Source organism: Trichosurus vulpecula, chromosome 2, assembly GCF_011100635.1.
Source record: "Trichosurus vulpecula isolate mTriVul1 chromosome 2, mTriVul1.pri, whole genome shotgun sequence".
NCBI classification, from domain to species: domain Eukaryota; kingdom Metazoa; phylum Chordata; class Mammalia; order Diprotodontia; family Phalangeridae; genus Trichosurus; species Trichosurus vulpecula.
The window spans coordinates 56,116,475-56,140,535 of record NC_050574.1 but is presented as its reverse complement, the minus strand read 5'-3'; the positions used below and the strand labels follow the sequence as shown (position 1 = coordinate 56,140,535).

The following is a 24,061-nucleotide window of genomic DNA, read 5'->3' as shown; positions in this document are numbered from 1 at the left end:
TATGGAGGAGTAAAGATGGAAAGGGTATCATTACATAGAGTAACACTGCAAAGATTACTGCAAATTGTGGCAGTAAATCACAATAATCCATGGCAATGCTGAAATACAGTATAAAATAAAATACTGCAAGAATCAGGATATTATTTAATCTACAAATACTTCATAACTAGCCTCCTTGGCCCTCCCTTTCACCCACACATGCACGTACATATTCTCACTCCTCCATACATGTGCCAAGGAGCCATCATCATTATGAAGACAAAAGAATGGCAGAGGTCCTTAGAGGCCATTTGTATTCAATCACAACCTGCTACTTGTTGCCTAGCTAGGTAATCTTGGGCAGGTCACTGCAGGACTCAGTTGTCTCATCTACAAAATGAGTGGGTTGGGCTATGTGATCACATGGATGGCTTTTTTTTTTGCAGACAATGAAATGAAGGTGCCAAGGAGGAACATGACGGGCAGCCCTGGCTCTGCAGAAGCTGAGCTGGGACTCGGCCCTAGGCTCCAGCTCTTTCTACAGGAGGAGGCTTTACCTTCGGCATGCTTCTTCTTGGTGTGATAAGCCAGGGCCGATGCCTGTGTGAATGTCATGAGGCAGTGCCTGCACATGAAAGGGCGATCCCCAGTGTGAAGGCGGAGATGGTTCTTCAGAGTTGAATTGGCTGCAAACTTGGCCCCACATTCTTCACATGAGAAAGGCTTCTCATCAAAATGTTCTGTAAGCTTGTGGTACTGCATTCCTGGAAAAGCAACGTGAGAGACCAAGGTATTTAGTTACCAGCAAAAGGTTCCTGTAAGTGGTTGTCCCTGGCCAAAGCAAAGTCAGCCTAGCAGGGCAGCCTTGGATAATGGCTCCAGGCTACTGCTAGCTACTCAACTGACATTCCTAAAGTTATCTCCCTGAGCCCGCCCCAGCCTGTGCCCGCTCACTGGAAACCCACCACCCCAGGGTCTATGGCCGCCCCTCTCAATACTTCTCTCACATCCTGTTGATTGGAATGCCTATGGCTGCTGCCTCCAAAGTGACAGTTACAGAGCCCAGGACAGCCCATGTCAGGTCCTGCTCTAAGGTCCAGGGCTCCCAACCATCTCCAGGATCAAACCCAAACACCTAAAGTCCTTAGCCTCCCTTTCCCAACTTCCAGCATGTGACCCCCATTCGTGGTGCCATCTGGCCAAATGGGTTCATTTGCTCTTCCTGCCCTAGCCGCCAGGCCTTTCCTGATGCCCCCCTCCCCACTGTAAGTCACCCCCTTCAAATATTACTTATACTTGCTTTTTATGTTTTTTGTACTTATTTCTCTGTCAGAGGCAGCATGGTATAGAGAGAGAGCACCTCAGAATCAGGAGGATGTGGGTTCAAGTCTCACCCCCAACACAAACTGGTCATGTGACCTTGGGTAAACCCCTTAACTCAGACCCTCAGAATTTGAAAGAACACCTGGTGTTGGCTGCTTTAGGGAATGCTGTCAGGTGGAGAACCCAGGCCCATCCCCCTTTCCTATCCTACTTTTTGGTGTCTCCCCCTTGCCTCCCACCCCAGCTCCCAGAATTCAGGCCTGGCTTTTATTTTTGTATTTTATAGGTTTCTCTTTGATTCATGGAAGCTGGCTGCCACTGTGGCTAGGGAGACCCAAGTTCAAATCAAGCCCAAAGTATCAAACAAGAATACCCACAGTGCCTCCCTCTCAGGCTTGTTGTGAGGGTCAAGCTCTCTGCACACCTGAAAGCACTGGGCAAGCTTCTGCTCTCTAATGCCAGCTCCCACCACCTGGAATAGCACATGGCAGCTGCTTCACAGTCCAAGCGTTTGTTCTCATCCCTAGACAGAACTCTCAGGGTGGGAACTCCTTGTACAAATATAGGGGTGAGGGGTCCTAGGGACCCCTACTTGTCCCACAGAGGGGAAGTGACTTGCCCAGGCCCACTGCAATAGTAAATATGTTAACAGAAGGCTGGACCCTGGGTCTTCCTTCTGCAAGTCCGTCACTTTATCCCTGACCCCACACTTCCTCTAAAGCTATAACCAACAAGAAGGACATGGGGCAAGTGGCAACTAGCAGGTCAAGGCTAACTTGTGCATGGCCTGGCCCCTCCCTGAAAGTGTGCAATGTCCTGCACCCAAGACAAGACCCCATCTCATGGTGGGCAGGGCAGACTCATTTCTCCTCCCCTATCTCATTGGCCGACTCTACCAGAGGCGTGAGCAAACTCTCTCCCGCAGATGTCACAGGTCACAGGGAGCCTCCTCTTCTTCTTCTTCGGGGTGCCTGGTGCCCCAGCCCCACCGTGGGCTTCCTGCAAGTGTTTCTCCAGCTCTTTCTTGGAGGCCTTCATTTCGCCACATTCTCTGCATGGCACCTGCTTCCCCTGGGCTGCGCGACAGCGCTTCACGTGTACCTTGAGGCGGCAGTAGAAATGGAAGCTCTTGTCACAGGCCGTGCAGACAAAGCTCTTCTTGGGGGAGGGGACGGTACTGCTCTCCAGGTCCTCCGCCACCGTGCCCTTCTCCTTAGCGCTCCCTTCCCCAGATTCAGCAGGACTTCCGGCAGACACTTCCCTCTGCCCCTCCGGCACCTTCCACCGATCGGGAGCACCCTGCTCCTTGTCCTTTGTAAGGAGACCTGCATGGGAGAAAATGGCCATTGCCCATGCGCTGACTTCTTAGTGGGGAGTGGAGACCACTTAGTTTCTAATGAAATTCTATTACAATGTCATCATTAGTTTTATTTGCTAACAAACATGAATTGTATCTTTTTATATCCATGCCCCAAGCCTCCCTCAGGGTATCGCACGCATATAAAACAAGTAAACAACTTCAGGAAGTAGTGGGCCCATCTCTGGGATGCTGGCTCCCATCACTAATGAGTACATAGGCTGGGGATGGGGGTGGGTGCCCTGTCTCACCTCAGGACAGCCCTGGCACACTGCCTCTTACCCAGGCTCCCCAGCTCCTGCAGGACTGCTTGCAGGCCTGGAAAGACTTCATGCACACTGCAGAGGAGGCGGCAGATTTCCATGGTGGGGAGCGACTTTTCCTGGGCTCTGCTGAGAGCTGCTTTCAGGGAGGCTTCGGGGCTGGCTGGCTCACAGGAAACACTCAGAATCTAAATGAGCACCAAGGGACAGAAGACGTTGGTGAACACCTATGGGTTCTGTCCTCTGTTTTCAGTTTGGTTTTTATTGTCTCTTAGGGAGGCAGGACTTATCTTGAGGGAGGCTAAGCTCCATGTGATTAGCACAGTAGACTTCTTTATGTCTTTCAGAAGGGTTAAGAGAAAAGGAAGCCGAGGACAGAGAAGGGTAGGAAAGCTCTCCTGGTGCTTGGAAGCGAGCAAGCAAACACGAGGAACTCTTTCCATGGACAGGGAGCCCGAAGAGACCCCCTTAGATCTCTGTTCCAAAGTCTTGGAAAGGGGGCTCAAGGCACAGGCTCTGTGAAAGGCAGCTCCTGTCCAGAAGATCAAGTCACTTCTCACAGGGCAGTTGTCCCAATGGTATTAGGTTGTGCTTCTATATAATCAGGGGCAGTTTTACATTTTTAGCCACTTTATGAAGAAAAATGCACTGGTTTAAACATTATTAGGAGAAACCCCGAATATTTAAGAAGGTTTAAATTGGGGCCCAGAATATTCTTGCAAAGCCTCCCTGTTTCAGACATTAGAACTCGGAGTAGAAAGAGCTAGTGTGCTCAGAAAAGCAGAGTAAAGCACTCCCAGGTGGCCGAATGGAATTCTCATTTTGGATATATTTTATTTCTCCTCTTCTCAAGTCTGTCTAAATAAACCTGATGTCCCCGGAGGCGGGCATGAGACCAGTGAGTGAAGAGAAAACAGACCACTTGCAGACAGTTGTATATGTCTGAAGTCGGTGGAGTTTCCTTCTCTGGGAGCTCAACAGAAGTCTGTGAGGCAAATGTGGTCAGCGTGAGGAGGGCAAAGACCAAAATCAGAGGGTGTTAAAAACCAGTCTTCCCCATAGCCTCTCAAATAAAAATGAACTACGGGGGAGTCTGCTTTCCAATTCTGTGTCTCTGCATAGGCCTTCCATTCAGGACATACGTGGTCCTGGGCTGGACCCCCATGAAGCTGCCCCTTTGCCACCTGGTTTTTCTGGGAGGCTGGCCATGTTGTGGCTGGCACTGCAAGCCATCCCATATGGGCATCCAACATCTGTTCATTCTACAGCTAACCTAGCTCTTGCTAGAAGCCAGAATAGAGCATGTCATTTGCCCAAGATACTCTGTAGAGTTTGATCCTCCTTCTGCTGAAAGGAGCCGGCTGCGTGGAGCATGCCAGGGCCCAGCCACTAGGCAGCCTTTCCCTCCCCAGGACTCAGCAGCAAGGCTGGTTTGGGCTCCCTTTGTTACCTCCTTCACAGCCTCCGCCAGTTTCTCCTCTCCTGGAGTGAGGCACTTTAGCTCAGCTCTCGGCTCAATGGCTTCGGTGATTAGCTTGCCATGTCTCAAGATGATTTCTATAGTAGCACTTTCTGGGGTGGCCACTAAAGAAAGTAAAGGGGATTAAGAAAATCAATAGCACAACTATGAACACCGTATTTACCCTTCACCTTTTCTAAAAATCTACTCTTCGCACTGAGAACAAGCCTCTGTCTCCCGCCTCGAACTGGAAACTTGAAACGTGACAAATTGCACTAATCAAGGGAATAACAGAGAACTCAAGTTTATGGGGAAAACCCTGCCCCCAACTGGGCAGTAACACTTTAGCAAATCACTGTGCCCTTGAACCAGACTCCTTTAACCCAAAGGGGGTCGTTCCCGTTCCCAGTCCCATTGGGCAGGATTCTCCAGCACGGGGCAGCAGGGCAGCAGAGCTCAGGGCACTTACCTGCTTGGAAGAAATAGTCGGCACCGGGCTCCTTGTGCATCTCCTCCATGAGCAGGTTCAGTGGGCTCGGCTCGGCTGTCTGGGCCCCTAGCAGCACCTTCCAAATGGCCCTCCCCAACAGCGGCTGTCCTTCCAGCACTGCAGAGATCAGGGCGCCAAAGCCACCGCACTTACCGTCACCTTTCACAAGCTGTTCCATGGCCTTCAAAAATAGGCACCAAGCATGCATAGATCAGGGGTCATGCCTTATGCCCAGCAATACATTTAAATCCAGTGAATTCAACAAGCATTTACGAAGTGCTGACTATTTCCAAGGCACTGTGCTAAGTGTAGGACATGAGGGCACCACTACCACCAGGGCCCTTTTCTCCTAGGAGCTCCTGGGGAGACACACCACAGAAGCAGACACACAAGCCACTCTGAACAGAGGAGAGGGCATTGATGACTGGAGGTACCAGGACAAATCCCAAGGAGAAGAGGGTCCGAGCAGAATACGGTAGGAAGCCTGGGAGGCTGAGGGCAGGAGTGAAGGGGGCAGGCGTCCCAGGTCTCCTTCGTCCTTCTAGGCCCCCAGCAGGGCAATTTCTCAGTAGAGTGATGCAAAGGCAAAAGGAGGCTGTGCCCCAGGGGCGCCCGGTCCTTCTCAGACCTTCTTCCCTTTCCCTGACTGCTGCTGGGGCACGTGCGCGACAACACACAGCAAGCCCTTTCTCTGAGCCTCAGTTTCTTGGGCTAGGATAAAAGTCGGGGTGCTTAGCCTTGCTTTGCATCATGGACCCTCCTTTTGGGAATCAGTCTGGTTTAGCTTATGGACTCCTCCTCAGAATCAGGTCTCAATGCATAAAATATAATCCACAGGATTACAAGGGAAACCAATTATATTGGAATATAGTTAACAAAATAATTTAAGGAATAAGTTCTTCACAGTCCCCTGGACCAGGTGATCCAGCGCGAGATCCTCTGACCTTGTGACACTCCACACAGCACCAAAGAGCCCTCACCACCCCCAACACTCAATTAAATGCACACCTGAGGCACCAAGGAAGGTGGTGCTCAGACACCCCATTCCTCTGCTCTCCATGGAGACAGAGACTTTTATGGCCTCCCTTTTGGATTTCCCTTAGAGTCAGACAGTGTTCTGTACACGGTAGGCACGTACTAACAAGTGCTGTATTTGCATTTTGCTGCATCTATGATTCTACAACCTGGGTTCAAACATCAGGCCCTAGGTGGACCTAGGCAAGTTAACCTTTCTAGAACTCAAATTCTTCTTAGAGGCTTGGAGGGACCAGGAATCTTTAACTTTTGCTGTGTCGTGGACCCCCTCTGGCAATTCTGGTAAAGCCCGTGGAATGTTTTGTTGCCTACATTCATAAATTGGAGGAAATGATAAATTTCAGTTCAGGGTTAGTGAAAAAAGATGTAAATTTTTTTCCCATCCAAATTCAGGGACTCCCTGGGGGGGTGCTATTAACCCCAGGTTAAGAACTCCACTAGCTGTGTGACCTTGGGCAAGTCACTTAACCCCAATTGCCCTGCCTTCCCCCCTCCAAAAAAAAAAAAGAATTCCTACTCTAAACGATGTCTAAGGCCTCTTTTTGCCTTCCACCTCTTCATTATCACTGTGAAAACCTCTACCATCCCATTCTCCTTGGATGGGCCTGGAGTCAGGAAGACTTGAATTCAAATCTAGATTCAGACTCTTATTAGCTGTGTGACTCTTGGCAAGTCACTTAACATCTTTGTCTCAGTTTCTTCAACTGTTAAATTGGGGTAATAACAGCACCTGCCTCCCAGGGTTGTTGTGAGGTGAAATGAGATATTTTAAAAAGTGCTTTGCATATCATAGGTGCTACATAAAGGCTTATACCCTTCCCTTCCTTTCTCTTCCCTCCCCCAGTCCCTGGTTTGAAGACTCAGAACTCTTCTCTTTCTTCTCCATAGCTCTCCTTCTGTATCTGCCAATTATTGAGGCGAGGCAATAGTTATTAGGTGTCTACTATGTGCCAAGCCCCGTGCTGTCACTCCCCATTCTGCTTCGCCCTGCCTGGAAGGAATGCTCTCTCCGTATTCTGCCTCCTAGCTTTTCTTCAGTCTCTAACCCTCATCAGCTCCAATGCCACCTTCTGCTGGAGGCCTTTCCTGGTCTCCCCACACCTGGGGCCTTCTCACACAGCCTTCCATTTCTACCGTATGTCTTGCATGTACCTCGTTGTCTGCAGGTTGTCTTCCCCATTGGAACATGAGTTTTGTGAGGACTGGAATTATCCTTTCTTTGCATCCACAGTGATTAGTGCTGGGCCTGGCAAATCGTGGGTCCTTAACAAATGCTTACTAATGATCTCAAAACCAACTCAAACACAGAGATACTCATGAACACCCCCCTCTCTTACCTCTCTTTCTCCAGAAGATAAACTGCTTGCAGATGAGATCACCTTTAGTAACATTTCATTGTCAGTGAAAATTTCAGAGAGGTTTTCATGGTACCGTCTCAAGAGCTCAGTCCCAAAATCATCAGGGCTTGGTTGGACTGTAAGGATATTATCAAAACAATAATGTTTGATGCAACATGACCTCCTTAAGGGTTTCTCCTGCAGAGACTGAGGGGGATTACAAATGAGAAGAGGGGGAGGGAGTCAATGCAAAAGCTTCATCATCTTCAGAGTCGGATTTAACTCCCATCTTGGGATAGAGTGAAAATGTATTAACGATTTTGGCCAAATCTCCCTTGGTCCGTATTTATCCAACTTCTGCAGGACTGCTCATGCACACGCTGCACTCTAAGGTTTGCTAAGTGCTTTTTTCCCCAACAATCCAGGAAGTAGGGAGGGCCAGGATGAAGAACACCTCCCACCTCCCCCTTTAAGAGAGGAACAAAAGGCGAGAGATTAAAGGACTTCTGCACGGTAATGCAGCTAGGGCTAGAGCCAGGATTCCAAGCTAGCTCTGCTTGCTTGGAAGTCCAGAGCTCTTACCATTATCCCATACTGCCTCTAGGAGAGAAACTAACACTTTCAAAGCTGGCTCCTGACACTCACACCTCAGAGGAGGGAAGGTTTAAAGTTGACACAGAGCTAGTCTGTTATGCTCATAATTTAAACTATCCTGTTACCCCCTCACTCTCAAGAGTACTAAGTTTGGCTTGAATTTTAAAAATCAAAAGAAAGCAAAAACATGTCAGATTCAAACTCATATATCTTCAAAACTGCCCACTAATAGATCTAAATAGTTATAAAGTTTAAAACAGGCTGAACTGTTCTGGGTCAAGAACCAGGATCAGTTTTGTTTCAAAAGCATGCTTATTTTTCCTGTGGAATTCTTGAGCTTGAGAAGAAGGCAGCCAAACTGGGAACATAGATTTTGAAGCTATGCTGTTGTATCAAGGTTATCTTTAAGGGAGAATAAAAAGAGCAAGGACTACAAGTCACAACACTTGGATTTGACCTCTCCTGCTACTGCTGACTGGTTGGGGGCTTCAAGCAACCAAGGCCCAGCTCAAAGTCCACCTCCTCCCAGAGGCCCTTCTTGACTTTCCTAGTTGTTACTGCCCTCCCTCCAAACCACCTGGCATTTTTATTCTGTATCTATTAAGCTCTTGTATTTACTTATCTGTGAACATATTGTATCCCCTAGGATAAGGGAAGTTCCCTGAAGGCAGACACTGTTCCCATCTTGTCATGGTAACCCCGGTGCTCAGCACTGTGCCTGGCACACAGTAGGTGCTTAATACATGCCTGCTGATTGATTGCTGGAGTTGCCCTGTGCTTATGTGAAGGGGGCAGAGGGAGGAGAAGGGGTTGGGGTTCTGGTGCTGTCTCATCAGCAGCCATGGCTAGCCAAAAATCAGGTCTTATTTTGCCAGTCATAGACCAACATTCTCCAGAGGCTAAGCAGAGGGGACAGCTGGCATCTCTGTGGTATCTACACCCTAAAACACACTCTATTTATGCACACATACTGAACTCTGCAGGTAGAAGATCATAAGGAAACTTGGGAGGGGGAGAGGAACTGAGATGAAGGAAGTTCCACTTTCCTGGAGTTGGGTCCCTGTCTAGCTTCTGTTCACGAGGACATTTTTCAACAGTCCCTCTCCCTCATGCCCCTCCCAGCCCACACATATGCTACCCTCTCCAAAGACACTGCATGGAATAGATTTTTATCTATTGGGGCTCTAGCCCCAAGATTAGACTATTAACTGATACCTGTAGTGTTCAGCACACTTGCTTGTTTCTGTAAATCCTTCAGCAGAAGGTCCAAGCTGGGGAATGTGATCTTCACAGCCTGAAGGAGTTTAACCAAACTCTCAGCAGTCAATGTTTTCTCTTCAGTCACTCTGTGCAACAAATTTTCTATTGTCTCCTTGGGTGTTCCGCCCTCGCAGCAATTCAAAATCACCTGCAGTGGCGAGCAATCAAGCAGACACCAGTCACTGGCAATGCTAAATTTATCTGACACACAACTGCAAAACCCAGCAAGGCTGCATTACAATCCTGCATTCCAAGATGCCCCGATCTTCTTCTGCTCCTCTTGGGCTCCACTCTCTTCCTCACCTCTTCCATTAATCCTTATTCTGTCTCATGAAGAAGAGAAACAAAAATACTTTCTCTTCCCAGTGGAAAAGAGAGAGAAGAATCTGATTACAGAAAAATCAGAGGAATTCTATAAAACAACAAAAACATAAATAACTGAGGGGAGAAAAAAGAAAAAATACCGGGAAGAAAATCTGCAGCAAATCTATCCTATTAAAAACCCAACATCAAAAGCTGACAAAAGACTAAAGATAGACCAAGATCACAGTCCATGATGGATAAATGGTCAAAGGACGCGAATAGACCATTTACAAAAGTAGATACACAAACTGCATATAATTACACCGAATGATCAAGGAAATACAAATTAGAACATCATGGAATTGGCAACCAAACTTAACCCTGGTGCACATTTGGGGAACCAGGGCTGCTCATCACATACACTGCACTGTAAACTGGTGGAATTGTTTTTGGAAAGCAATTTGGTAGAATACTGTAAAAACTAACTGTGAACTATCGATGTAATACAATGTTTTAATGTAGTTAAGAATACAAGGCACATTTAGGAAATATGGAAAGGAGAATCAATATTGGAGTGGATAGAGCACAGAACCTTAATTCAGGAAGCTCTATGCTTAAACCTTGCCTCTGATGTTAGCTGTGACCATGGGGAGGACACTTAATGTCTCTGAATCTTGGGCAGCTCTTTAAAACAACGTAACAAATTCTTACGCTAATGAAATAACAGATCCCTGAAGTATTATCATATGGAAAGACTTATACAAAAGTTAACTTAAGTAAGAATTAAAGAGAGCAAGGCTAGGAAAACAAATGGCTTTGGTTTTAGTTGCACTAAAGGGAAAATAGTCTATAAAAATATAAAGGATGAAAGACAATGATTAGAAGGACACAGAGCAAGTACATTTTTATACATCCGAGGTTCCAATGCCCAGCTTATTTTATATGTTGAAATTACTCTGTAATAAAAAAGTATGTGTACATGTATAGTAATATATAACATATATATGTGCATCTATGTGTGTGTGTAGACACACGTTTCACACACACACACACACACACACACACACACACACACATCTTTCAGATAAACTATTATCTAGCCAAGTCTCTCCCTCTTATGCTTGGTGAAAGGGATTTTTTTAACCTAAGTATAAGATTTTAAATTTAGACAATATATATTGTATATAGCTATACATAGTTTTAAATGTATATATAAGCAAATTCATGTTTAAAGTTCTTAATAAACTATTTTGGAACAACTAATACCATGAAATCTTTTGTTTTCATCCTAGATAATGAATGCAATTATATATAGATTCTTTTTTCTCCATTAGCTTGCATTTGGGGAGAATATGTTTGCCTCTTTTTCATTTCCCTTCAACCATGATATTTATGCACCAATCTATGGGCCTGATATTTGCAACCTTCTCGTCTATGCACTGTTATTTCTTCTAGGTTCCTTCTTGTCTCCTAGACTCATCCCTGGAAGGACAGACACAATAGCTTTTTTAGTCACAGGATCATAGGATTCGGAACTGGAAGAGATGCTAAAGATCATCTAATCTACTTCCCTCATTTTACCAGATGAGGAAATGAGGCCCAGAGAGAAAGTGACTGGTGAGGGTTGCAAGGCAGTGTTAAGGAGGTTTTTTATTCAATGGGTGATAACAAGACACTAAAGAATTGTGATCACCCCCTTAATCCTGGACTCCATGCACTTCTGAATGTATCTTAAAATTATATTAGCTTTCTTGGTTGTCGAATCACACTATTGATTCACACTGGGGTTAGCATCCACAGACGTCTCTCAGATAAACCATGACCTAGCCAAATCTCTCCATCTTGTACGTGGTGAAACTGATTCTTTTAACCTAAGCATAAGCCTTTATATTTAGACTATTAAGCATCTTATTAGATTTAGCCCAATGTTCTAGGCCTGTGGGAATGTTTTTCAATCCTGATTTAGCCATTCAATATATTATCTTAAATTTCCTCGCTTTGTATCATCCACAGATTTGATATGCAAGTCATCTATGCCTTTAACCAGGTCATTCATAACAATGTTAACCAGCACACAATTAAACCCCAAAGGATAGCTTCCGGGGCTGGTCCCTTATCCAGTTCTAAATCTACATCCCTCTGTACTAACATCTACCCCATATTTCTCCTTCTTGTTGACAAGAAAAGCATGATAGATGATATCAAATGCTTTTCTAAAAGCTAGGTAAAAGCTCTTTATGACATACGTTAACTTCCCCATTCTAATAACCTTGTTGAAAAAGGAAATGAATTTAACCCTGCTTATTTTGTTTTTTAAAGTTTTACTGAGGCCTCTTGTTTTTACATCACAGTCACTTCCAGGCATATCCGTCCCTCATCTCCCTCTCCCTCTTCAATTTGAAAACAGTGAAGCAAAATCACCCAATACATAGACTATACCTGCCAGTGCATACAATGTTCCACCTCCCGATATCCCCACCTTTCCAATGAAAGAAGGGAGGTACACTGCTCCACTGGCTCTCTAGAACAAAAGTTGAACACTGCTGTTACACACTGCAGCCTTCCCTTTCGTTGGGGTTTTTATGAGGCCTGGCTCTTTCTTGATCAAGCCCTGTCAGCTGCTTTTGATCACACTTCTTTGTCTGGATGGGCCCTCATTGCTCCTTTCATAACACCTTTCAGTCTTTAGACAGGAACCACAGTGAAGCTCACTGGCCTGTTGTCACACTCCACTCTCTTCCACGAAAACAAAAAATTTCACAAACAGCCAACACAAAAACAACGCCCTTTATGTCTCCCTTGACCTTTCTGGCCAGCGTTCACTCACTGTGAGTACTCCTAGCACCATTTTTTTTTAAAATTCTGAATTTAACTTCCCCCTGCCCTTTCCCCCACTAAACAGCATTTCCACACATACAGTGGTCCACAAAATGAGGATTCCATGTGAAACCATGAATCTCCATTTCATGCTGCTTGTTCTTATAAAAGTATATTATAAGAAATTATATAGGTTATACTTTTAAAACTGTCCTGCTTATCTGTGCTTCCTTCTGTTTTCTTTTCCACTTGGAGAAATTAAAACACAAACAAAAACACAACAAATCTTGTAACAAACACACACTGCCAAGCCAAAGGAATGCAGGTGATGGCCATGGCCGTGGGTCTGGAGGGGCTAACACACTGCAGCCCAGGTCCTCTGGAGGCACAGCTGATCAATCCATTGATCGGAACTTGTGAATCTTCAGGGGATGCTCTTCTTCCCAGTGTTGTGGTCTGTACATATGTGGTTTTCCTGGTTCTGCTCAGGAAGTCTGTTTGGCTTGTAGCTGCTCCCTCCCTGGTGTTATCTTCCCTCTTAACATGCTGCCCTTCCCTGACTGCTTCCCTGTTGAGGTGGATGTAATTCTACACTCAATTCTGTGTGTCCCTTTCTAATCAGAATGCGGCTCATCACTCACTCCACTCATTCCTCCATGTTTATATGCTCTTCTCACGTTTTCCAATTATACTAAATAGAAGGTTCACTCCCCTTCTTCCTTCTTTCTGCACAAATGTAGTCCTTTTACCCTTCTTTCTCTTTGGACTCTTAAAGTTCCCAGGATAGAACCAACTTACCCTAGGACCTTTTGGTACTTCATTAATGTTTTCTAAGCTGGACCTGTGCACTTGTCTAGGCTCTCTGCTGGCTTCCAAGCTCCTCTAAAGCCCCTCAAACACACAGGGCATACTCCAAAATCAAATTCAGGGCCTAGCATTTACTACCAATCCAGGGTATTATGCATTAAGGAAAATGTTTCCCAGATCTCTCTCTCAGACACATTAAACAGGTTTATTATAATTTGATGGACTGGCACTCAAAAAGTCCCTCAATACTGTGATTCTTTCCTTTCAGAAATAAAAATCCCTACCCAGTACAAATAGGTGAAACCAACAATTTCCTCCAAGTTTGATCAGCTTATTAAGTCATGGCAAGAATTCTACTTTTCCTCTTGGTGGGAGGAGGAGGAGGGGAAGGAGGAAAGTGCTGAGAGGGGCATCTAACAGCGAAGATGTCTTTAAAAGAGCCGTTGGCAAAAAACAAAAAACCACAAACTTTTTTTGGAACCAAATACTTCTTTCCTGTTAAGAAAGCCATTCCAATCTAAAAATCTTAATTTTAAATGCAAGTGTGAAAAACCCCTTGAGGTGCCAGGTTAAGTCAGTCAGAGCAGGGGTCCTCTCCAGTGGTCCCGCCCTGCCCCAGCCACTTGCCTCTTTTTCCACACCGGTTAGGAGTTCTCCCGGGGCTGACTCTAGGAGCTCCCTAATGGGTCTCAGCTGGGTTACGCTCTCTATCAGGTCTTCTTTGTGTTCCAGTAACAGGATGGACAAGGTCTTTCCCTCCTCTGTGCTCCCTAGGGGAGAGAAAGTGTTAGAAACACACAAGAGAGACCAGTCAATTTGAAGAAAAATGACAGCTTGGTTTGTCGAGTGAGATCTAACAGAATAGTAAAGTAATCCACAGCTTACTCTGAGCACCGGAATGCAGATACTCTTTTAGCAAAGGAAAATACTTTATTATTCTGTTTAAACTTTATGAAAGGAAAACGTTTCCTTTTTCTGATGGATCACAAAGCTGCAAAGCCAGCCAGAGGTTAACTTCGAGTTGGCAAGGCCACTGCTTTGTGTCTAACCCAAATGAGGAAGAAACTCTAGCCCTTCAGCTCAGTTAGAGAGCCAATTCACCTTGGACGCCCAGCCCATCGATCTGGTAGGCCTTCTTACCTGAAGGGCATGAGAACACTGCTCGCTTTCTCCCAATTTAAGGTATGAGACCAGCTATCCTAGCAATGGAAAAGCTAATTTTGCTTTTATAGATACATCACACAGCTATGAGAATTGTACATAGCACAACGTAAGTGAAAATCATATGAACAGATAACCAGGCCTGTGGGGATAATTAGAGCTGAACCCTGAAAGCCCCTTCAGTGAACATAACAGACTGACTCAATCGATGGGAGTTTTCCTACTTTTCAGCTGAGCATTTTCTCCATCTTCTGGATCTTGCTTTCTCAGTGCTGCTTTTACTTCAGGATGGGTGTCCTGGAATAGCTCCAACAAAGACAGCACGGTCTCAACATCGAGGCACTCATTGTTTCTGACTTTACTGAGGATTCTTTTGAATGCTGAGATTCCTTCTTTAGCTTCCAGACACTCCAAGATAGCCTTTTGAACAAAAGATTCAGGGAGAGTAATCAGCAAGCTTGTTTAATTCCCCTGTGCTCTGCTCTGTGGCTTACTGCACCCCACAGTCATGAACCTGAGACTCAGACCTCCACACCCACAGCTTCTAGAATCCATGCTCCTAGTCTCTGGAGAAGCTAATCCATTCATCATTAGAGCTCCAGCTAGGGTCCCACCTTGCTAACTGCCTGCTATAAATCTACTACTGGCTGACCCTAGACATCGGTGCAGGATTCAGCTCACTATCCCCCTAGCCATCTACACACACAGGCCATCCCACCATCTGCCTGCAGACACTGCAGCCCTCACACTTCTCCTCCTACACTGTCTTCTCCATGTAACAGTCAGATGTAATAAAAACACACTGATATAGGAATGCTCTAAATGGCTTTCAGGCAGTTATATCTAGTTTTCTAAACTACAGAAAGGGTCATATCATTTGTTCTGAATACAAGTTAAGCCTTCCTAATTTGGACTTATTTAGGGGAGCAAAGTAAATCTGAATCAGTAAAATTTCTAAATCATAGGCTATTTCAAAAGGAATCTAGGTTTATTATTTTCAGATCTTATACAGCAGAAGACTTTGGTTCAAGTCCCACTTCTGCTACTTATACCCTGTCAACTTCACTGGAACCTAAGTTTTTTCATCGCAAAAATGAGGGAGATTGGATTAGAAAATCTCCAATATTCCTTCTAGCTCTAAATTTGTCAACCATATCATATCACATAATCATAGAATATTAATGCCAGAAAAGGACCTTGGAAATAATTTAACGGAAGCCATCGATTTAAAGAAAAACCATCAAAAAACCCTCAAGTTTTCCAGATACCTTGAAAAAAATCCATTTCTACCTAGACCACTAAGAATTCTAAGGAATTCTATCCCCCAAATCCTTCCCTTGTAGCGAAGAAAAATCATTTTTTTAAACAAAAGCTGGTAGGAGTGTGCCACTCCACAGCCATGATCCTCCACCTCTCCAGTGAAGGAGGGAGGTACATTCCCTCAGCTCATTCAGAGCCACAATTAGTCATCATAATTATGCAACATTTGGCTTCATTTTAGTTACTGTGTATATTATTCTAGCTCTGCTAAATTCACTCTGTAACAGTTTATAAAAGACTTCCTATGTTTCTGTGATTCCTCACATCTGTTGCTGCGCGCTAACATTCTCCCACATTCACATCCTGTCCATTCCCCAATCAGTAAGCACCCACCATTTCTTCAGTTTTTTTAGCAGCTTCAAAAAATTCGATGTGTACATGACCTCTGTGTAGGTACACACATGCGTGTGAGTGTATACATGTGAGAATGAGTATGAATGAGTTAGTGTAGGAGCTCTGGGTTAAGGACAAAGGCTATTTCCATTTCACTGAAACAAAGCCTGTAGAGGAAAAATGATCTGCCTCAGGTCACATGGCTAGGTAGTGGCAGAACTACAGCTCCAAGTAAGCAGACAGTGACCAATCAGAACTCCGGGGATGCCGGGCTCTCAGCTCTCCTCCCGCTGTCAGACCAACCCCTTTCAAACTTTTACTGGACCCTCCTCCACATCATGCCCTTTACCAATATTTGTCCCTCAAGGCTCTGTCCTGGGCCCCCTTCTTTTCTCCCTCTATGCTGCTTCACTTGGGGATCTATCAGCTCCCAGGGATTTGATGACCTTCTCTATGCTGATGATTCTCAAACCAACCTATCCTGCCCTGACCTCTCTGTCCAATCTCACATCTTCTACTGTCTTTCAGACATCTTAAATTAAACATGGCTCAAATGGAACTCAAATTCAGGGCCTAGCATTTACTACCAATCCCCCAAATCCTCTGACATCCTCCCAGGCCCTCAGTCTCCCAACCCAGGAGTCATCCTGGACTCCTCCCCCTCTCTCTCACCCCACCCCTACCCCATTCAAGCTATTGCCCAGGCCTGTTGATTTCACCTTTGCACCATCTCTTGAATATATCCCCTTCTCTCCTCTGACGCTGCCCCCACAGATACAGACCCTTATCCCCTCATGCCAGGACTACTGCAATAGCCTGCTGATGGGTCTGCTGGCCCCAGGTCTCTCCCTACTCTAATCCATCCTCCATTCAGGTACTAAAGTGATTTTCCTAAAGCTCAGGTCCAATCATGTCACCCCCCACTTAACTCCAGCAGCTCCCTGGTGCCTCCAAGAGCAAATGCAAAATGCTCTGTCTGGCATTCAAAGCCCCTTCCTGCCTTTTCAGTCTTCTTACACCTTACTCCCCAAAACGTGTTATTCCACCCAGTGACACTGGCCTCCTGGCTGTTTCACAAAACAAAACACTCCATCTCTTGGACCCAGGAATTTTCTCAGGTTGTCATCCATGCTTGGAATGCTCTCCCTCCTCCACTTCCACTACTGACCTCCCTGGCTTCCCTTAAGTCCCAACTAAAATCCCACCTTCTACAGGAAGCCTTCCCCAACCCCTCTTAAGTCAAGTGCCTTCCTTCTGTCAATGATTTCCTATTTATCTTGTATATAGCTCACTTCGTATATATTTATTTGCATGATGTCTCCCCTATTAGACTATAAGCTCCTTGAGGGCAGGGATTGTATTTGCTCCTCTTTGTATTCCTAGCACTTGCCACAGTAGGCACTTGATATTTACTGATTGGTTGACAGATATATAATTCCCATATTAATCATTCAGCTCTCTGCTATAACATCAATTACATACGTATGTATATGCATACACGCATACATACGATATGGGCATATATGTATGTTTCTACATAGACACATATATAGTATGCATGTGCGTATCACACAAACACATATGACCTTCGAAATCAAGACAAGGATTCAAGATTACAAGACGAATGTGAAACTGTGCGTGAATGGTATAAAACACACAAGAGGCGTCTCAGTTGAAAATATGTACCAAGAACCTAGGAGTCATCCTGGACTCCTCACAATCAGCTGCCAAATCTTTCACATTCATCCCCTGCTTTCCATTTATGTGCCCACTCTCATAGTACAGACCTCTTGTTACTTCTAGCCTAGACTATTCAAACAGCCTTCTAATTGGCCTCACCATTTCATCTCTCTCCATTCTAATCTATCCTTCACCAAGCTACCGAAACAATTTTCCTAAAGCAGAGATCTGACTGTGAAACTCTCCTGCTCAATAAACTCATATGGCTCCCTGTTGCTTCCAAGACCAGAGATTCACTCCTCTATTTGCCATTTAAAGCCCTTCACATCCTGACCCCAACTTATTTTTCTAGCCCCATTACACATCTGCCCTTTTCATACTCTACAGTACAGCAAAACTGGCCTTCTTACAAGACTTTGTACACCTTTACCTTCTGTTTCTGCCTTTGCAGTGACGTCTCCCATGCCTAGACTGTACTCCTCCTGCATACCTCCACCCTCTAGGCATGGCTCAAACAGAATCCTGATCTTATCCCCATCCCCAGATGTCAGTGACTTCCTCCAACAATTATAGGATCATAGATCTGGAGCTAAAAGGGACCCCAGAGGCCCTCTAATCCAAACCCTTCATTTTACAGACAAGGAAAGGAAAAACTAAGGAAGTTTAGTGACTTGCCCAAGGTGACACAGGTAGTGATGGAAGGATTTGAACCCAGGTCCAATGCTCTTTTCCATGGTACCAGGCTGTATTCCTTTACCTTGTTCTCTATTTTGCCTGCAATGTTTGTGTACATTTTGCTTCCCTGGGCTAGACTGTTTCACTTTTGTTTTTGTATTCCCAGAACTTACTACAGTGCCTGGGAAAGACCACCATGATGGTTGCAAAATGGTGCTGAACATTATTTGGCCAACTTGTTCCTCTGGACCTACCTGGCTCCACCCCCTGTTCTGTCCATAAACAGCCATCTATGGAGCTGCCAGCCACTCACTGATGGCCCCAGTGTTCCCTAGGGGGCTCTGCTTAATACAATTATCCTAATGATCTTGGTCTCATGACATACAGCCAGGTTTATTCCACATATTTGCATGAGCTACAAATACAAGCAGCTAGGTGTCACCACAGTGCACAGAGCACTGGACTGGGAGTCAGGAAGATTCATCTTTCTGAGCTCGAATCTAGCCTCTAGATACTTACTGGCTCTCTGACCCTGGGAAAGTCACTTGACCTCATTTGCCTCAGTTTCCTTGTCTGTCAAATGAGCTGGAGAAGAAAATGGCAAACCCCTCCTTATCTTTGCCAAGAAAACCCCAAATGAGGTCACAAAAAGTCAGACACGACTGAAAATGACTGAACAACAATAATTAATAAAAAACTGGTTAAGCAGGAGTAAATTTTCAGCACACTATAAGGATTATCTCAATTTCTGCCATACTGGAGTCCCAATTAATGAGATTTGACTGCTAAACTACACTAAATGCTAGCGTACCTTTCTTCCAGTAAGTTCAAAATGCCTGACAGCCATTATCTCATCTCAACCAAAACTCCGTTGTGAGGCCAGCCAGGAGAGGGGGGAGCGTGTACTCTCGATATCAAACAACAAACATTTCTGAAGTGCCTGTCCTATGCGGAGCCTGGTGCTTGGGGCTGAGAGAGATGCTGAGAACCAATTTGAGGGCTTGCTGAAATTGGAGCAAAAAGTACAGTGGAATTTCCACCGTCACCTTTTTGTGATCAAACAATATCTAGCCCCAAAGGAGGATGCATGTAAATACCCCAAGGTGCCTAACAAGGGAGTCACTTGTACACACTGAAGGCAGTTTTAATGCTAGTGAAATAATTTTAATAACAATGTTAATTCATGTCATTTGGCAGAGAATTTAAAAAGAAAAAAAAACAACTAGCAACTTGGTCAGATTTAACTCAAGTACGACAAAAGTATAGATATTTAAATTTTAGATAATCTCTCTTCTCTTCAAGGTTACACAAGATAATAAAACAAATGAAACTATAATTAGTTATTTTATCCTAACCTGACAAATTGAACTTGTTTTGTGTAAATGACTGACTTTGCAAGCCTCATTTATAATTTGTTTCAGCACTTTACTGGAGAGGGAGATTATGGGGTAAAGAATTTTGTAGCCAAACTCTAACTCTACAAGCAGAGAAATAGTCTCCTTTCACCACTGCTAACTACAGCTGACCAAGGTTCCATCAGGTTCATGAACTCCAGATAGATGATCTGGGCCAGTGTTTTCTTGAGTTGGACAAAGGTGTTCTCTTCGGGATTCAGAAAGACCCTCTATACTAGGGACTGTTGGTTACATATCTGTGACATTCTTCTCATTCTCACCCTCTGTGTGTTTTACCTGACCTTCAAGGCCCAATTCAAGTCCCATCTCATCTGCAATACATGCTAACTTTTAATAACCCAAGCTAGACTATAAGCTTCCTCAGGCAACAGCTGGATTTAGACTTCTGTACTCCCTGCATCATGGAAACCAATGTGTGTAGAACGAATGTAGGACTTCGGTATATGATGGGAGTCCACACTGTAAACTGACACTTATCATACATCAGGCTTTGATCATCAGTCACTTCCAATAGTATGACTTATTTCAGTGGAAAAAGGAAAACAAATTGGATGTGAAGTAAGAAGCCCTGGGTTTGAAGCCCTGCCCTGCCACTAACTCTCGATGTGACTTTGGGCAGATTCCTTCCCCTGCTGGGACCTCAGTTTCTTCATCAGTATAAAGAAGGAGGTACGACTGAACAATTTCTAGGGCCCTCCCCCCACCAGCTCCAAACTGTGTTCCCATGATCTCTGTGGGCAGAGGTAGAGTCTTTACAATACTGGAGACTAGGCTCAGTGCTCAATAGATACTTCTGGGTTAGGTAGTTTTTCATTTCTGCCTGCTACTTTCTCCCCAACAAAATTCTATAATCCTTCTAGGTCAATTCTAAGGGTTGTCTTGGACAAGTTCCAGATTAATACAATGATAAACCCTAAGTCCAGAAGACTGGGGATAAATCACCCCACCCTGCCACAGAGATGATGGACTTATGAGACGTGCATCTATGGGCATGGCCAATGTGGGAATTTGTGTTGTGGACTTATTTGGTGATTCTGGTTCCGGTTTCGTTTCCGGTGGAGCAGCGGAGGGGACAGATAATAAACGCTTGTTAGTTCGTAATGGAATCTCAGGATGGTTGTAAATCTGAAATAACTGTCGATGTCTCTTCATATTAAAAAAATAAATCGTTTCAAAATTTCATCCTTTTTAACAAGTTCATTTTAATGGATTTGTACTCTTTTGTAGAAAAGACCTGAGTTCAAATTCCAGCTCTAACAAGTCTTGGCTATGTGAGCAAGAACAAGTTAAGGCAATTTTCTAATAGCCTCAATTATGACAGGATCTCTAGGGAGAGCCTGGTCCTGACCCAGACACAGTGATGGAATCCATGTGCTCTCTCTGCTCTGATATTCCCAGCTAACCATTTTTCTTATCTTTACTTCCATTTTCATTCATTTGGGTACCTTAAGTGAAGCAGGTCGGGCTGTCTGCTTTTATCCTGCCTTTCTCTTGCTGGCAATATACGCCAGACTATTTTTTTTCTTCTGCTCTTAGGCTTCTGGAAATCTAGCTCTTCTCACATTGTCCTAACTCCCTCTGGCTTTCTGATTTGAGCTGGTGGGTAAGAGAAGCTTTTATCAGCAATGGCATCTGACTCAGCTCATTATCCTCCCTCTTTCCTCTCCCTTTGCAGAGCTACTCAGCAGTGAAATTAAAACATTTGTTAACTTCATTGCTCAGCAGTGAAGACAAGGTGGCCATCTGGGGAGAGTAGCAGGGGCAGAGTCAGGGAAGGGCCGGGAGGCAGGAGCCAGCTGCCTGGACAGCCTGCTCCTGGCTCTTCCTACTAATCCCCAGTGAGAAGCTGCACCACAGAAAGCCAGTTATGGTTGTGGCTCCATGAGCGATCTAAGCCGCTCAGGGTTCTCCAGCCCAAATAAACTGGGCTAGGACTGCCTGCTGGCCAACCCTCTTCTAAAATAGCTGATCTGCCTAGATGGAAAGCTGTCTGTCACATGTTCAAATATGCCGGGAGTCCAGGGGTTAAATACCTTGTGATAAAACTCCAACTGTTCAACCCAACACACAGAGCCTCTCCCAAAGGTCTGAGGGCTTTACATGCATATTTACTCACACAGGAAAAACTATACAAACAACAGATTTGCCCTTTCATAAAGATAGTGTAGTAAGCCAATGGGCACTGAGCTGACATCCACCTCTAGACCCAGGCTTTATATAAAAAAAGGCTGACTTCTCCATGTTCTCTTCCCACTCTATCATGTGAAAAGTCATTTTAATTTCCCTTCCTATCAGGGACTCAACCAGTGCTCTAAAGAGCCACTGACCTCACTGTGTAGGACACATTACTCTTTCTCTAAGTTCTGCCTCTCCAATACCAAATGTGACTAGGAATCAGATCATCCCAGCTTCTGCTGGCCTTTCTAAGTGGATTTGTCTCCAATCACTTGATGGATATCATTAAGTCACTCTAGCCTTCCTTTCTAGAAGGCTACCAATATTCCAATGGTCCTTCAGGCTGCATTTCTTATCCTGACTATAGAGAAAGAGCAAAGAACAGCCTTTTTCCTCATCCCTCCAGAACTCATACAAGTAATCTTGCTCCCTGTACTCATTTCACAACAAAGTTGACTCTACACTGTCACAACGGGGAATGGACAACAAACAAGTGTATGCTGGACAATCCTCTATAGCAGGGCTACTTGCTGTAGAACACAGCCAATTTACAAAGAAGAAAAGACTTATCTGCCTTTTAAACAAGAGCGTGTAACAAGAGGAAAAGACTGAATCTTAGACCTTCCATATCTAAACCTATGATCCTATGACTTTGGGGAAAGTGGGCAAAGTAGGTAAAAAATATAAAAGCTTGGAAATGAACAGCAAAAAGAGGGAAAGTTCTTTCTTTAGTCAAAGATCCCACATTACTTCGCATATCTAATTCATTAAGAAAATGAAAATGGTCAGAAAAGACGAAGGGAAATTAAATAAACTATGGCACAAAAGCAATAGGAAAATATGAATTTGCTCCCAGCATAAATGCTACAAAGACAGTCCCTGTCTAAGTGGCAGGTGATATTATCTTGAGATAAAGACACCTTCCAATTCAAGGCCCCAGAGTCTTCTTAATCAGTCTGGGTTTGGTCTCACACCATCTTCAGCAAGCCAGCCTTCACTTGTGTTACTGCAATCACTGCTCGAAGAATGGATTTGCCACTTTTCATCATCTATCTCTAGGAAATAAAATCAGGAGGACATCGTGCATGGTGTCCTCCTAGAACTAAGCGCAAGGTTATTTCACAAACTAATTTCAGGGCAGAAATACACAAAACAGTAACAGCTAGCATAGACCAAACCTCTGGTCCCTCTCCTTCAGACCTATGTGTCAAAATGCAAGCCTCAAAAAGAATAAGGCTGTATCTAGGAAGGGACTGAAACTTTTTAAGTTTAACAAACACTTCGACAAACATCAAGATAACAATGAAACAATCTAACTTCTTTGGAAGATAAACAGAACCTAGGAATATAAAGCAAAACTAAATGAAGCAACGATCATCTAATAGTCACCTTTGATGGCACCAGCAATGCTCTAGAATCCTTTCCATCAAAAAGAACATGTAAACAAAAAGGTAAGCTTTTTATGCTCTTGAGAAAGACAGACAGTAGTAACATTAAGGTGAAGCAGGGGCTCGAACTTTCTCCTGAAACAGCTGGAAGAGTCAGTGAAGAAGACATGGTGCTATTTGCCACCTTTTAATAGAGATGAATGTACAGGGCATGGCCTCCCTAAATCTGGTCCTCCCCTCCCCAGGCATGGTGTCTCTAATCTGGGGAGTTAGTGGTATCAAGCAATCAAGAATCTAGTTCCTCGGCTGGGGACCCTCCCCTATGGTTGGACAGGTAAGTAAGGAAAAAGCCTTAAGGAGATTTATTTTTTAATACTTTAAAACATTTTTTAAAAAGACTATAAGACATTAAATCAACATATACTAATAAAACAGAGGCGTTGGATTGACCAGCCAGGGAGAAAAACCTTCCACATAATAGGGATGCCCAGAGAGTCCCAATAAAGTGCCATCTTTATAACTGGATATTCCTTTTAATAAGGAAGCCATCAAGCTTAGCTATTTTTTCCAGAGGAAGCAACAATTTATATTCAGGGGAATAAACAATAAAGCTGATTCCAGTGATTTAATTACCTGCATCCTAGCAGTGAGAAGACACATTTTTCATCACCTGAGATTTATCTGGTGATATACCATATCCATCAAAACATAAGCAAGCCTTGGGCTTCTCTCAAAAACTGGTTTGTATAAAACCTGAGTATGGTCAATAACAACGAAAGTAACAATGAAAGTAATAACCTTAAAAAATTAAAAGTCTCTATTTGAATTGAAAGGAATTTTTAAAAAATGTTAATAGTAAGAACATGCTTAAAATACAGTAATTTTATGCA

At 44.3% G+C, this 24,061-nt stretch overlaps 1 protein-coding gene across 1 annotated transcript in view; it reads right to left on the bottom strand.

Moving 5' to 3' along the window:
- Positions 1-24,061, bottom strand: part of ZBTB40 (zinc finger and BTB domain containing 40) — a 45,480-nt gene that overhangs the window by 19,172 nt on the left and 2,247 nt on the right. The window contains exons 3-11 of the mRNA XM_036745239.1: positions 14,410-14,605; positions 13,652-13,794; positions 9,053-9,245; positions 7,244-7,380; positions 4,851-5,052; positions 4,373-4,506; positions 2,942-3,110; positions 2,199-2,627; positions 537-743 (exon numbers count right to left, since the gene is read on the bottom strand). Coding sequence (XP_036601134.1) covers positions 537-743; positions 2,199-2,627; positions 2,942-3,110; positions 4,373-4,506; positions 4,851-5,052; positions 7,244-7,380; positions 9,053-9,245; positions 13,652-13,794; positions 14,410-14,605 — 1,810 coding nt within the window. The remainder of the gene's footprint in view (positions 1-536; positions 744-2,198; positions 2,628-2,941; positions 3,111-4,372; positions 4,507-4,850; positions 5,053-7,243; positions 7,381-9,052; positions 9,246-13,651; positions 13,795-14,409; positions 14,606-24,061) is intronic.